The sequence below is a fragment of the Charadrius vociferus genome, unplaced genomic scaffold, assembly GCF_000708025.1.
Source record: "Charadrius vociferus isolate BGI_N301 unplaced genomic scaffold, ASM70802v2 scaffold477, whole genome shotgun sequence".
NCBI classification, from domain to species: Eukaryota; Metazoa; Chordata; class Aves; order Charadriiformes; family Charadriidae; genus Charadrius; species Charadrius vociferus.
The window spans coordinates 3,627,270-3,641,903 of NW_009649449.1; the positions used below are offsets into that span (position 1 = coordinate 3,627,270).

The window sequence follows — 14,634 nt, forward strand, 5'->3', positions numbered from 1 at the left end:
TCCTGCTGCCTGAGCCCCTTGCAGAAATTAGCATTGACTGCAAAATTTGCCAACTGACCAAACTTTTCTCTGCTGTGGTCAGGGTGGGCCCTGGCAGCTCTTCAGTCACTTTAGCTTTTTCATTGAATTCATATTTTTCCTTACTACCATTTCTCAGAGTCTAAACTCCATGGAAGTGAAAGCTGTAACACTCCGCAGAGAAAGTATCTGAACAGGGTGAGGGGGTTAAGTTCTTTTGTCACTGGTGCTAAGTTACTATAAGCACTAATTCAAGGCCAGTGATACCTACCAGGTTTCTTACAGACTGAAAGAGCAGAGAGAGGACAGCAATCTGCTACAACCTGTCTCCACGTTAATAATGTAGTCAACGGAACACAGCAACTGTGTTCCCATACTTGAACATTGGTACCGTCAGAGGCTCTCCTTTCCCATGGTCAGCAGCTGCATATTGGATGTAGCCTCCTTTTCTAAGAGCTGTCATCCTGATTAATTTTGGACTGGACAGTTGTTTATGGTTATCTGCAGAAAGAAAGATGAAAGTTACTGTTAGCTGCCCTATTGCTAGGATCTGGGTTCTAACCTGGAAGGCTTTTTTAGGCATAGCTGTGCAGGCTACATCACAGAAATTCTTTTGTTAACTTAAATTGTATTTTTGTGGATAATATCATGTGGGTGGAGTGCTGATCTGGTAACTGGCTGCAGTGTGAATTGTGTACAGAACTGGGATCCATCTGCCATTTCTCGGAAGAGATTTTAAAGGCATATAGGATTTAAAAAAAATAATTTTCTTCCAGTAAAAATCGAGAGAGATTGTGACTTTCTGATTCTCAGACCAGCCCTCTAAAGGGGTGTTCTTACTATTGATAGAACTGACAATAAAGCCCACTAGTTTGTCTGTGTGCTTTTTAGATAGATACAGGGTTAGATGAGGACGTTAACTCCTTTAAGCTGTTAAATTCCCAGACTTTGCAGGCAATTAAAAGCTCACTGTCCACCCGGTGAGACAGATGGATGTTGCTGTCCCCGTTTGGGAAAGCACGGGACCAGTGCTGCGACTTGCCCAAGTTCACACAGTGACTTGGCAGCAGAGTGAGGTAGGGAATCTGCAAAATCTGACTGCATGTCACCAGGTTCAGGGTTGATAGGCTGTTTCCTCTTGGATGAGAGTATGTCCCATGTGCCCAGCCAGATTTACCTTCTCACAAATATATCTTCCTGTTCTGGATTGTTTTTTCAATAGTACTCCTCCTTGCTTGAGTGGGTGAAGAGAAGTAGCAGAACAAACTTTACTTGACGTTCTTCCACCTGGCACCGCAGTGTTGGGGAAGAATTAGAGATCTTGGGTGGATTTTACAACACTGCTGTGTTTTTATCTTGCCACAGTGTGGTGCCATGACACTGTGTGTTGCCTAGCCATGTAGTGTTTCTGTACCCCAGGAGGAATGGCTGCTTCTACACAGAATTCAGCTTTTCCATATTTGTATTCCAAAGTAAACAGCTGGCTGGCTTTCAGTGAGTTTAATGTAGAGATTCTCTCCTAGTTGTTCAAACTGAGTTGTCTCATGGTTTAATTTCCCTAATTAAGAGGTGACTGAGATTTCTTTTGCCTTCTGCAGATCAAGGTGAGTCATACAAGCTGTGAGGAAGTTGTATGAGCTGCCACATAATTTTTTTTGTGTGTGTGATTGCCTTCTTTCATGTGTCTGAAGAACACTTGAGTGGAGGGCACTGCTTCAGGCAGCAGTATGCTGACGGGGAAGCAGACCTGTGTGCTTCTGTTCAGCATGTGAAACTGGCCTATGGTAGGGCCCTGCAGCAATCCTTCCTGGCAGCAACCTCTGTCAGAATTTCACCTGCCTCATCTACTGACTTTTGGCTGTGTGCCTACTCCTCTGTGGTGAATAGCTGGAGAACAGACACATTTTCTCCTTGGTTTTTTACTTAGTTGAGATAAAAATGTCATTAAACTATATCTCAGTAAACATCCCAGTGTCAGGTGAGTTTCTGTGTATTGCTCTCAGTGAAAATGCAAGCTGGACACTTTTTTACCTGTCTCTTTCCACCAGGTGGTGAAGGTAAAATTGGTCGCGTGGTTGATATTCGTGGCTGGGATGTAGAGACCGGGCGCAGTGTGGCCAGCGTCACGTGGTCTGATGGTACCACGAACGTCTACAGAGTTGGACACAAGGGAAAAGTGGACCTGAAATGTACTGTGGAGGCATCTGGTGGCTTTTACTACAAAGAGCATCTCCCAAAATTAGGTGCGTAGAGACAAGTTGAGAAGTTCTGCTTCACGCTGCCGTTTCCTGACACTAAAACCATTTTGGTTGGAAGACAGAAAATTAGCAGGTGTTTTTATAAAGTTCCCACGTAATATGTGCCATTTAAAAAAAGCGGTCTGTGTGTGAACATATTGCTTTATTTCAGAGTGATTAGTAAAGTAGTTTGGCCTTTCAGTGGTAAGATTGTGTAAGACCATCAGATGCCCACAGCTGTACCCCAAGAAGGGATCTTCTGCCAAGGCAACTTCTTGCTGCTGCAAATGCATGACATTCTCTTGGGTGTGGGCTGCATCTGTCAGCAGAGAATTCGACCCAGTGTCGATTTTCTTAATCCAAAGTTTTTCATTCTTCATGCAGGCAGTGGTCCAACTGGTGTTCACTGTGCTTTTAGAGAGTAAATATTATTGTTCTGGTGGACCAAAAACTGTGTTGAAGGGGAGTGTGACAAAAAGGAGATTTCTGAGAATGGAGCTGCCAAATACTTGCCCAGCAGGGAGATTAGAAAAAGTCATGGAAAAAGGTGATGTCTATGTTGGCAACTTGCTGCAATCCACCTTTCCTCTTAACTCTAATGAAACCAAGGAAATTACTTGTGGGTTTGGACTTGCAGCAAATTTTACTAAGGTGTTATTTAGTTGTATTTTTTTAAATGAGGTGTAGGGGCCATCTTTTGTTCCCCTGAAGGAAAACCAATAGGTCTGTTCTTAAATTTGCAAGCAGCCAAATCAGGTCTTTCTCATTCTTTTCTCTTCCTGAGCAGCTTGGCAAGAGCATGAGGGAAGGGAAGGGTTGGATGGGGAACTTATTTCCAGGGATATGGCCTCTCGCTACGCAGGAAGGCTAGGAGGGAAAAGCACTCGACAAAGCAAGCTATGTGGCTGCCTGTGGAAGAGAACTTATTTTAAGTGCGGTGTGGGTGCGTCTGCTGAACAACAGTCCTCGGTGACTGAATTGCTAAGAACAGCTACTGATGGCTGACATGTCATGAGAGGCATCATTCAAAGGCATTCCCCTTTGGGAAGGGACAAAATTGTGTCTTGTTAGAACTACCCCACGTTTAACCCATAACAGTATCCAGTTATAGCTAAATCATCTTGATCTCTCTGCATAGTGCTGCTCCATAGAGTGTGTAGGGCATGCTCCGCAACAGAAAAAGGGGTTTACACCATTCTGCCCCAATTAAGCCTATGTTAATTTGCAACCCTTGTTACAAAGCCAAATGAGCACAAAGTTATTGCATCCTGCATGTATGTGGGTGGTGTCATTCTTCTCTTTAGGAAAGCCAGCTGAACTGCAGAGGAAGGAAAGCACGGACAGGCATCCATTCCAGCATGGGGACAAAGTGAAATGCCTGCTGGACATTGACATCTTGCGGGAGATGCAGGAGGGCCATGGTGGCTGGAATCCTAAAATGGCTGAGGTATGCTTCTGCTTGCTCCTATTCTCTCGGTAATGTATCAATCACTGACTCAGGCTATAGAAGTAGGCACTAGCTAGGAAGTTACCAGAACATCTTTGTGTAACATGTTACCTTCTATATTTATATTGTGTTGATGGAAACTCAAATACAAATTCTTTAGTGATAGGACACTGTAGTCAGATTTCTTTTTAGGCTCAGACAAATCTGTGCTGTATGAGAATTGCCTTGTGGAGCCCTGCATAATTTGTAAGAGTCTACAATGGGTCAAAAGAGTTGCTTAAAGGTCTTGGAAGCCAGTGCAAAAAGCTGATGGCTGATTTGTTTGTTTTTAAATGACCTGTGGATCTTTTCCTTGGACCTCTGGATCCATTCCCCGTTTGGCTGCTTTTGTACTGTGCATTACTATTAATGAAAGTTATGTGTTTTGTCAACAGTGGGCTCTATCCCTGGCCAGGGCTAAAATTTCTCAGCCCACATGATGTTCTTGGAGCTTAGCCTGTTGTCTTGTCTTTAGTTTGAAGAGCTATCAGTCTGTTATCACCTGTGTTCTATCTTTACTTCCTTTACTATCTGAGGTTTTTTTAGACGCGGCACCTATTACTGTAGTCTAGCATCTCAGGGCGCCATCATGGCAGTAAGTCTCCAGGGAACTGTGAACATTTGTGTGAGCTTACATTCATATGAAATGATAACAGCTAAATGAATAAATTTGCCATATAAATTAAAAGGTGTGTGCTTTTTATTTCTTCTGAAGTCAACTTTTTTGGCTTTTAATAGTCTACAGATATTGCCCAAAATAGATTAAATTACCTTCACATATTGAAGAAGGCAGTACTGCTGTTGTGCAGTAGATTTAGTGCAACACAAAATCACATTACACCATGGTTACGCATTTTACACCATTACAGTAATAAGACCTGTCCCTGAGCCAGTATTAGAAACTTGTATAAAAGTGGCTTTTTGGAGAGGGAGGGAAGTGTATAGCCCCAAGTCTTATGAGGAACGACTGAGGGAACTGGGGTTGTTTAGCCTGGAGAAGAGGAGGTTGAGGGGGAGACCTTATCACTCTCTAAAACTACCTGAAAGGAGGTTGTAGAGAGGTGGGGGCTGAGCTCTTCTCCCTGGTGACAAGTGATAGGACAAGAGGAAATGGGTTCAAGTTATGGCAGACGAGGTTTCGATTGGATATTAGGAAAAAAAATTTCACTGAAAGGGTTTCACTGAAAGGCTGCCCAGGGAGGGGGTGGATTCGTCATCCCCGGAGGTGTTTAAAAAAAGGGTAGATGTGGTACTTGAGGATATGGTTTAGAAGTGGTTTTGTCAGGGGAGGTTAATGGTTGGACTTGATGATCTTAAAGGTCCCTTCCAACCTCAGCGATTCTATGATTCTAAGTGTCCCAAATGGCTGCTACACTTGAGTCAGTAAACCAAATAACCTGCATTTTTTTATTGATTTTTTTTATTCTAGTTAAGGCCTTCGTCACCAAAGCTATATTTTTTTGAATGTTGCTGTGTAGCTAACATAGTCTGCTAGGTTGTTAAACCTCTGCACTTCTGAATTCCTGTTGTTGGTGAATGCAGGTGTGGAGAGGGCTACTAAACAGGGAAACAGTAACTTCCTCTCATCTCAGAAATTGGTAGGTTTTGTCTTCTTCAAAACTATCAGCTGCTCAGGACCTGCCAGAATCAACAGTTACAGAATACTGCACTCCACAACTATACTTTGTTTTCTGTAGTCTCCTCTACCATGACCGCTTTTTTTCCTCGCGGAGCATGCCTTGCTGGTACTATACTGCAGAACAATGTTGTAATCTCTGCCCACCTTTGTCATTTGGAAAGAGAAGGACAATTTGTGCTGCTTTTTCAAGGATTTTCACACTTTGTATTCCTATCACCCTTCTCCCCCAATATGCTGCTACATTAGAGGAGCTTCTTAAGCAGCCTTTCCCTCCTTTTGCAGAAAAACAATGATTGCATCTCATTTAAAGCTGGTTTGGGAGCACTGTTAGTCTATGAATTGGAAATGGTGGGTAATTTAACCATCTATGCCTGGGATGCCTGCTTTTCCCACTATTAAGCAATGTGATTTATTTAGGGGGTTTCCCCTACTTTTTTTTTTTCCTCTTATCAAAAGTTCATTGGCCAGACAGGGACTGTGCACAGAATCACGGACAGAGGGGACGTGAGGGTCCAGTTCAACAGTGAAACCCGCTGGACTTTCCATCCTGGAGCTCTGACTAAGGTAGGTGCTGATAGGTGAGCTTGGCCAGAACTAGGAGTGCTGCAGGGAATAGCTGTGAATTTAGCCTGCTGTGTTAGGACACCATGTGTCTCAAGCAAACGCTGGAGAAGTATACTGCTATTCTAAACACAGTAGTTCTAGGCAGAGTTTCCTGCAAGCCATCGGAGCTAAGACAGATGGTTGCAGACAGTGGGAGTTGGACTACTAGGCTGTCCAGTTGTATGAACCTCTGCATTTTAAATGTTTTAAGTTCTTAAGGTAAATTCTGTTTCTTAATTTCAACTTTTTTGATAAGAGCGCTAACAGTAGACCTACTGCTCATCCTTCTGCAGCTACCTTTCATCTGTGATGAACCTTCTTCCACATCGTTACCATTTGATTTTGCTTTCTTCCTTGTTCTTGTGTCTTCATGTTATTCTCCTTTTTGCATCTTTCTTTGTGTCTCTTCTCTCTGATTCTTCTGGATGACCCGAGTCTTTAATCCAGCTGTTTGAATTTTGTGTCTGCATTTCTAAAGCTCTTACCTCTGGCCTCCCCCAGAGGTTTGAGGACTTGAAATGTGGATGGTTAGAAATGGGGCTAATAGGTATAGAAGGAGCTGCTGGAAGACTACAAAATTCTGAAAGAGCTGAATGAGGTCACAATGCTAAAAACTCCAATACCAATGTACAATGCAGTGTCAGACTGTTTTGTGCAGAATTAGTCTGCTTTGAAAAGTGTGTTTTGACAGTGCTCCCTTCTTAACTCAGTGAGCAGAGGGAGCATCTGGCAAGTTACCAGTACAGATAAACTCTGGTTTCCCTTTTCTGTTTTAAATAACAAACAGATTTAACTTCCTTATTAAAGTGAATTAAAATCTCCAGTGCCAAGTCAGGTATAGTGAGTAGATGAACCAAGGAAATTTCCATGTGTACTTTATACTGGTATTAATTATAAATGGTTTGAAGAAAGAAGAAGAAAAATGCTCTGTCCCAAATTATTTCCCTACTTAAATGTGCACTTGGCTTAAAACAGAAATACCCCAGCCCTCAGACTATGTTTATTTTGCAATGCAGCGATTACAGATTTCTTGGTAGCCGTACTTATGTTTTGTAATGCCTCGGGTTTTGAGTCAATGGGCTTCTTGGTTGGTTGGGTTTTCTGAGGGTGGGGGTGGAGGGGCTAATCGCTTTTTTCCCCTCCCTGGCTTCATCCCCCAAAAGCTTATGACTTTCTTTTTCTTGTAGCTCAACACCTTTTGGGTTGGTGATGTTGTCCGGGTGATAGATGATATGGAAACAGTGAAGCGATTCCAACCTGGTCATGGGGAGTGGACAGATGAAATGGCACCTGTGAGTGCGCGCCAGTTCCAGGACAGTCCAGTAACTTCCTGAGTTTTCCCAAGCAATTAGTAATAGTGACTAAGCTTGCATTGCCTTCCAGTATTACTGCTGGTCAGTGACTGCACAGACCTTTCTGGGACTGCTGAGGCCTTGCAAAATAAATGTTGCCTAGTGCTATTGGCTATCGGTAATACAGTCCTATTGCAGCGCCCAAAGCAAAGCGGGTAGATGGGGAATCTGACAAAGGGTTTGGCTACCAGTAACTCAGATAAGGGATTTCACTAACCAAAGTAAACCAGTCCTCTTACGCCCACCCTAATTCTCTGGAACGAGGTAGGAAAGTGTCCAAGTGGAAAAATGGTCTGATCAGACCAGTATGGCTAAAAAGCAGGGTACAGGTGTCCTCCGGGAGCAATTAAATGCACGGAGGAAACCTTTCGTAGTCCCAATTTTATCAGTCCTCTCAGCGTTCTTCACACTATGTTTTGTTGTTTCACCACCTTCCTCTCCAGACTTTTGTAATGTGTCTGGGAAACCCTTCTTATGTAAAACCAGTAATAGAGAAACTGCTGAGAACCCTCTGGTGTCCTTGAAGTGGGAGCTGTCTGCGAGTGTGTCACTGTTCGGTGCTTCTTTTCACACAGCAGGAGTGCCGCCTGCAAAACCACTCTTAGAAGCATTGCATTGGTTCTGAGAAGCAAAGCATGCTGCATCTTACCTTTTAAAAAGCATTTCTCTCTTTCCGTTGCAGACCCTAGGGCACATCGGCAAAGTGATCAAAGTCTATGGGGATGGAGATTTACGAGTGTCGGTTGGAGGGCAGTCCTGGACGTTTAACCCAGCTTGCCTGACAGCCTATCAGAGAGATGAGGAAGCAAACCTCATGACAACGGAGAATGCAAAGGAATCAAAAAGTGAGATAGTGAGAATAGAGATGTCTGATCTGTCAGGGATTGTGAAATGGTTGCTCTGGTGTAACAACAGCAACGCTTTTTGGACAGTGTTAAACTCCAGCTGCCTGTTCTTCCCTGGACGGAGCTACAAAGCCAAGCTGTGCCTTAACTGGGGAAGCAAAGCTGGTCTTAACAGGAAAATACAGAATTTAGGACTCAAGAATGCTAACCATAGCACTGCCCTAGGTTCAGTATGTGCTTCTGCCTTGATCTGTCTCAATTTCCTGTTCCATCTTGCTGCGTTTCCTCTTGGAGGATACTAATTCTTGAATGCTTGTGAAATATTCCCAGGTCCTTGTGTGAAAGTGTTGTCAAATCAACGACTGTTTTGCCCAGTGCACCCCAAAGTTGAATTTGGGATCATGCAACGTGTAGAGGGGATTTTGTCTGTTTTGCACATCTGTTCATAAAATTTTTTGTAGCCTCACCGTACTTATTTCCTTTAGATGTCTGGATCATGTTGGAGAGAGGACAGACCTGCCGGGTTTTTTTTGTTTTGCTGTGTAGATGGGTCTTCAATTGTTTGCTCAAGTTAGACTTCAGGGAGAACTTGCATACGAGCCCAAGCTTTTTAACTTTCCTCTGTCTGGAGACCTGTAACATCTCTGTCCTCTCAAGTGCTCAAAAGTCTGTAATTAGAGAGCCCACCTGAAAGGACCTGTATTTCTTCCCTGCAGCATCCTTTCTAAAACCAGGCATTCCTCTTCAGATTATTTGCCTTTTAGTAGTGATTTTTCTGTGTTGGTCTTCTGTAGCGTGGTCTCACGTCTTTTGGGTTCTTAAAACATCAGGCTTGTAAAGCAAAAGTTCTCTATAAGCCACGAATTTGTAAAGCCCTTTGTGCAAGCTAAATATTAGAGGATCAGCAGGCCCATACTGTGGTTATACAGCTGCACACATGTATACACGTGCTCTTTGCCCCTTTTAACCTGTGGCTGTTTCTCATTCCTACCAGGTACCTTGATTACTGTATTGGAGAAACTGCTGTCCCAGAAGACAGAGTCAGAGCATGCAGGGTGCCTGGTCATTTGTGCAGCACTCAACAACGCAGCTAAAGTTCGGGAGTTCCTTCAGAAGTACCCAGACAAGGCAAGTTTTGAAGACTTCCTGAATGTTTACTTTTTGTTGCTCTTCTTTAAAATATTGTCATAAAATTTTGTAGTCAAGTAAAGAAAAAGATGGGAGAAAAATAATAGATTTTTCAGACCTTGTATTAGCTCCTAACTGATGGAAAAATGTTTTGCTGCAATTCAGGATTAAATTTCTATGTTAAATGTGCTCCAGTTTGTGGCTTTAAACCTGAACTGGAGTTAAGTCCTTACAGTATGTTTCCAGAGTTAGCTTTTCCCAGGTTTCGTGTACGGACGCTGTACCTATAGAATTAGGGGGAGAGGTATTTATCTATATGAAAACAGTAGTAAGATGTCCAAGTACCTAACCTCTGTTTGAAAAGAAAGCCATGGGTTGTGTCTGCCTGAATGTGTCTGTCCTTAGATGACCTTGCGAAATGGAATTGTTGGAATCAGGAAAGAGACAAGCTGCCCAGATCCTGATGCCGTGCGTGTCTGTGCAGTGTCTTATCTCATGTCTGACTGGAGCAGAGGACTGGGCTTGACTTGTTGCTGAACAATTTATGTACTTGCGGAGTGCCAAACTATTAGGATCACATCTACTCGAATCACTGCTCTTTCACGCTGCCAGTTTGAAGGTTCAGGCTCCTTCAGTGAGGGGTACAGGGTTTATAAACAGGTTAAAAAAGGAGAACCAGTATTTCAGCAGCGTCCTTGCAAAGTATTGGTAACGAAACAAAGATTTTGTTGAGGCTGTGTCTGCGTGGCTGCCAGGAGCACCTAGATGTGTGAACCAGGAAGACTAGGATCACTTCTGAAGGAGCCCCTGTGAAGCTGATTTAGTGGTTAGTTGTCTGGTATTTATTACAGTTCGTTATTTACACAGTTAATGGGACCTCTGGAGATGGGAGAAATAGACAAATACCTGCAATTGTCGAATTTATCCCAAATAAGAAAGTGCCAAGAGTCAGGAATCCCTTATGTTATTAGTTATATTTATTAGATTTCTATTTTTATCCTATATTCTATTTCTATTCTAATATTTATATTAATAAATTAGTTATTTCTATTAGAGTGTTACATACAGCACGAGGAGGCTGGTTTCGAGGCTCGCTGAGTAGTGCAAGTTGGAATTGCTTGCGAAGGACTTTCCAGCTTATCAGCATTGTCTTTCTTGCAAAATGGAAGAATAACACAGTGGCCTCTAACGCCTCCTTGCCTAAATGACTCACCAATCATTTTGAGTGAATTAAGGGAAGTCTTGCCTGTTCTGCTTTCCTGACTGCTGCATAGAACCAGCTTCAGGGAAAAAAGCCCTTTGTTTTCTTTGCCAGTCTGCTGAGGTTTTGCTAGCTCCTTCATCTCTTCTCCTTAGCATCTCACTGATTTCAGTAGCTTCTTTACCATTTTTTTTTCCTTGCCTCTCATACAGCCTTTGTTCTTCAGTCCCTTTAATTCTCACTGTCATTGCAGCACTTCGACAGTGTGATATACCTTCCAGCCATTGTGCCCAGTAAAGTACCTGGAGTAACATAGAACAGTGGGGACTTGGCACCTTCAAAGCCTTATGCAAAGCTAATTAGATCTCCTCACACATTTTCCTATTGGGAAAGGAACTGCTGGCAGAGATGTCAAGAAGCATTCTGCTTGCAGACATAGAGGGATTTGGCATGAGAGCTGCAATTAGAACCCTGGCTTCCAGCTCTGTTTGCTCGCTTCTCCCTTCTTGACTAAATGTGCTGTCCCCTTCCCCTTTAGAAATGTTCTGAGACAAGGTCAGCCTTGTAGTTAATGTACGTAAAGTGGAGCCAATGGGGGACAAATTCTGCTTAGCGCTTCTGAGCCTGCAGCTGTTCTGCAGCTCGTGACTTCCACCCTGCTAGGCCTGCTCTAGAACAGAGCCAAGTCCTGAACACAAGGCAAGGTCTTTCCTAACCAAGCTGTTTGCTGTGTCTCGGCCCTTCCTGTAGGTCGACGCAAAGAACCAGGGCAGAACTGCCCTGCAGATTGCCTCTTATCAGGGGTATCTGGATGTTGTGAAGATTTTGCTGCAGGCACATGCCACCGTCAACCTAAGGGATGAAGAGGGGGATACAGCACTGCACTACGCAGCTTTTGGGTAGGGTATCTTTCTTCTCGCTATCTCCGATACAAGACTTAAAGGGCTGCAAAAGGATGTTTGGAGATATAAATGGGCAGTCTATGTGAAGGGTCTGTGGCTGATGGAGGCTTTTCTCTGATTTTTGCCTTATGTCAGAAGTTGGCCTTTGAGCTTCAGGGCCACAGGTGCGTTTCTTAGTACACTAATTTAACCTCCACAGCTAGGTCAGTTTCCATGGTAGAAATCTGGGGGGGAATCAGAAAAAGTGATAAGGTAGTTTTTGTGGTTGTATTTTTTTTTTTCAGGGGTATGTGGGAGTGGGTGGGTTGGTTGGTATTAGTTTGGTTGGTTTCTGTAGGTGTACATGCTTTCCAGAGCAAGATGAAAGGTTGAATTGTGCTGTCAGTTACCACAGAAGAATTCACCATTAAGACTGAGAGATTCCTGTTAATTTAAAGCAAAGAGAGAGCAGATTCTAGAGTACAAATTAAGAAGGTTTTGTTGTAGGATGTTTTTTTTTCTTTTTGTAATACTAGGAGGAGGTGGGATGAGGTCAACAGGATACAAAACCCCAGAAGTTCTGTTGCCTTGCAAGGAGGAAGAATTTACTGTCTGCACAGCATTGAATCTGATCTGTCTTACTCCTTGTTTTTAAATCAGAAACCAAGCTGAGGTTGCCCGTGTGCTTATTGGTAAAGGAGCCAGCACAGACCTATTAAACAATGCAAAGTGCACAGCGTTGTATGTTGCTGTCAGTCAAGGATTCACAGAAGTGGTGCAGGCCCTCTGTGAGCTCAACTGTGATGTCAACCTCCCAGTAAGTTTTGGGTTTTGTGGGATTTCGAGGCGGGGTGGTGGTGGTGTGTGTGCATTTGGGTTTTTTGTTTGTTTTTTTGTTGTTGTTGGTTGGTTGGTTGGTTGTTCTGAGGCAGGGAGGTGCTTCTTTATGTCTTACACCATTTGTTCCTTCATAACGTTTGAAGAACATTGCACAGGGGAAGTATTCCTCTAACTTCAGTACTCTGAAATTCCAGGTTTGGGTCTGCCCCTTCATTGTTGTGAGTCTGTTCAGCTCAATCCAGTAGCACTGTCTGCTGTGCTGGACTCGGGCTTCCAGCGAGAGCCGACCTGCTGTGAATGTCTGTTGCTGAAACACTCCTGTTTCCAGCAGGAAGGAGTGGTGAGGGTTTTAAGACTGGCATTTAGGAACTTGAAGGGCAATGATGGTGAATCGGACCCAGCCCATTTTTAGGGTGCACTTGTATGATGGTGGGAGTGAACTGTGCTGGGTCAGTGTCTCAAAGCTGGTTAGGAATGTTAGCAGCTGTCTACTCAGCAGCTGTTTTCAAGCCCTGGGGAAATGATTTCACAAAGGCTATGAAACTGCTATGGATGCCAGTGATGTGTGGATGTTTGGCCTGGACTTGACGTGACCTGATGACATGATCTATTTTCTTGTCTTGAACTGTCCCTCAGGGTGAGCTGTTTCATTTGACGCTCTGAGGCAGGTAACCTGTGTTCTGCTTTGGTATGCCTGTGTAGGATTCCCAGGGAGACACCCCCCTGCACTATGCTATCACCGCAGATTACAAAGTCGTTATTGAGATCCTCACTGAAGTACCCAACATAGACTTCACTGTCCAGAATTGTCAAGGCTTCAACCTGCTCCACTATTCTGCTCTAAAAGGCAACAAGCTGTGAGTGGTCTTTTTTCCTTTGTGTTCCTTTTACAAGTGTTAGCTGCTGTCTTAAAGAGTAAGAAGGTAGCAGATGTAGTTCTAGATAGCTAGGAAGGGAAATGGTTGGTTATACATTTCTTGGGTTTAGATATAGCTAGGTGTAGCTGTTTCCCTCCTTCATCCGTTCACAGGAAACTGCTGCCTGCTTTCCCAATCCCATCTTTCTCATACCTCCCTAGCTTGGGTAGGAAATCTGTCTGCTTCTGGGTAGTCTCCGTAGGTGTTTGCATTCACACGTGGAAGGACAGGAGAAGGTCTGTAGTAAACAGTAGTTGAAAAGACTGTGTCTAACTGAGAGCCTCTGGAATTCTTCCAAGGATAAATCTGCTCATTATTTTCATAGCAGTGTGAGTTTACCCTAGTTTGTTAAATAATAACTGAGGGCTTTTGTTTTATTCTTGTAATTCAATCTGAGAGAGAGAGGGAGTGCTCTGCGGCACAGTTGCCAACTCATGGTGCTGCCTATTAAAACATGAACATTCATGGCAGGCCTGTCTCTTCTGCATTGTTTTATTTCCTGATAAAGTAACTCTTCCATCTCTGTTTAACCTCCAATGCTCTAGAGCCATAAAGAAGATTCTAGCAAGAGCTCGACAGCTGGTTGACTCCAAAAAGGAAGATGGCTTCACTGCCCTGCACCTTGCTGCTCTCAATAATCACAAAGAAGTGGCAGAAATTCTCATCAAAGAGGTAAGAAACAAAACAAAACCACCAACAACACAAACTCCCATCTGTCCCGCTCCCAAACCCCCACATTTCCTAAGCACTATTGAGTGGACTCACTAGAATGTAGTTCTTGGAGTAGTTTCAGGATTTGTTTGTGTTAGGGAAATGAGTTGTCATATCCAAGCTATCACCAGGAAAATGTTATCTGTGTGTTGGTTGAGCCCTTGGCTTCCGATCCTCCCTTTCTTGATATTTGAGGTGTGTGGGCCATATGGCCAAGATGCAGAGGGCTGGATCACATGGCTGTCTTGGAGATCTCTATACGGCTGTCCTGACGAAGATGGACTTGAGACTTGGGGCCTCAGCAAGCACCACAGCCTCAGCACTCTTCTTCAGCCAAATTCAGCAGCAACAACTCACTCGCAATTCTTCTCTTCAAGGGTCGCTGTGATGTCAACCTCAAGAACAACCGTAACCAAACACCGCTGCACCTGGCTGTCATCCAGGGACACGTAGGGATGGTGCAACTGCTGGTCAGCGAAGGCAGCGATGTCAATGCTGAAGATGAGGACGGGGACACAGCCATGCACATTGCCTTGGAACGGCAGCAGCTAATGTCCGTCATGATGGAGAAGCGCGAAGGGGAGATGGGGTTGGCCCTTCTTTCCAAGGTGAGCTGGGAGTAGGAGAAATTTCAGCTCCAAGGGCAGGAAAATGTTTGATGGTGTTAGAATGACAGCAGGTAGTGGGATGTAAGGGGGCAAAGAAAGGCAGGGAAATTGTGTAAAGCCAGTCCAGTTGGGGAGCGTGGAAACAAACCTTCTTGCTTGTGAGAAGGC

General features: G+C 43.8%; 1 protein-coding gene across 2 annotated transcripts in view; it reads left to right on the plus strand.

Moving 5' to 3' along the window:
* Positions 1-14,634, plus strand: part of MIB2 (mindbomb E3 ubiquitin protein ligase 2) — a 31,277-nt gene that overhangs the window by 11,604 nt on the left and 5,039 nt on the right. The window contains exons 4-14 of one of the 2 annotated variants that reach the window (XM_009889601.1): positions 2,067-2,261; positions 3,560-3,702; positions 5,837-5,944; positions 7,171-7,275; positions 8,018-8,180; positions 9,175-9,308; positions 11,260-11,408; positions 12,051-12,207; positions 12,933-13,087; positions 13,693-13,819; positions 14,236-14,466. In XM_009889601.1, coding sequence (XP_009887903.1) covers positions 2,067-2,261; positions 3,560-3,702; positions 5,837-5,944; positions 7,171-7,275; positions 8,018-8,180; positions 9,175-9,308; positions 11,260-11,408; positions 12,051-12,207; positions 12,933-13,087; positions 13,693-13,819; positions 14,236-14,466 — 1,667 coding nt within the window. The remainder of the gene's footprint in view (positions 1-2,066; positions 2,262-3,559; positions 3,703-5,836; positions 5,945-7,170; positions 7,276-8,017; positions 8,181-9,174; positions 9,309-11,259; positions 11,409-12,050; positions 12,208-12,932; positions 13,088-13,692; positions 13,820-14,235; positions 14,467-14,634) is intronic. The other variant, XM_009889602.1, reaches the window with a different exon arrangement.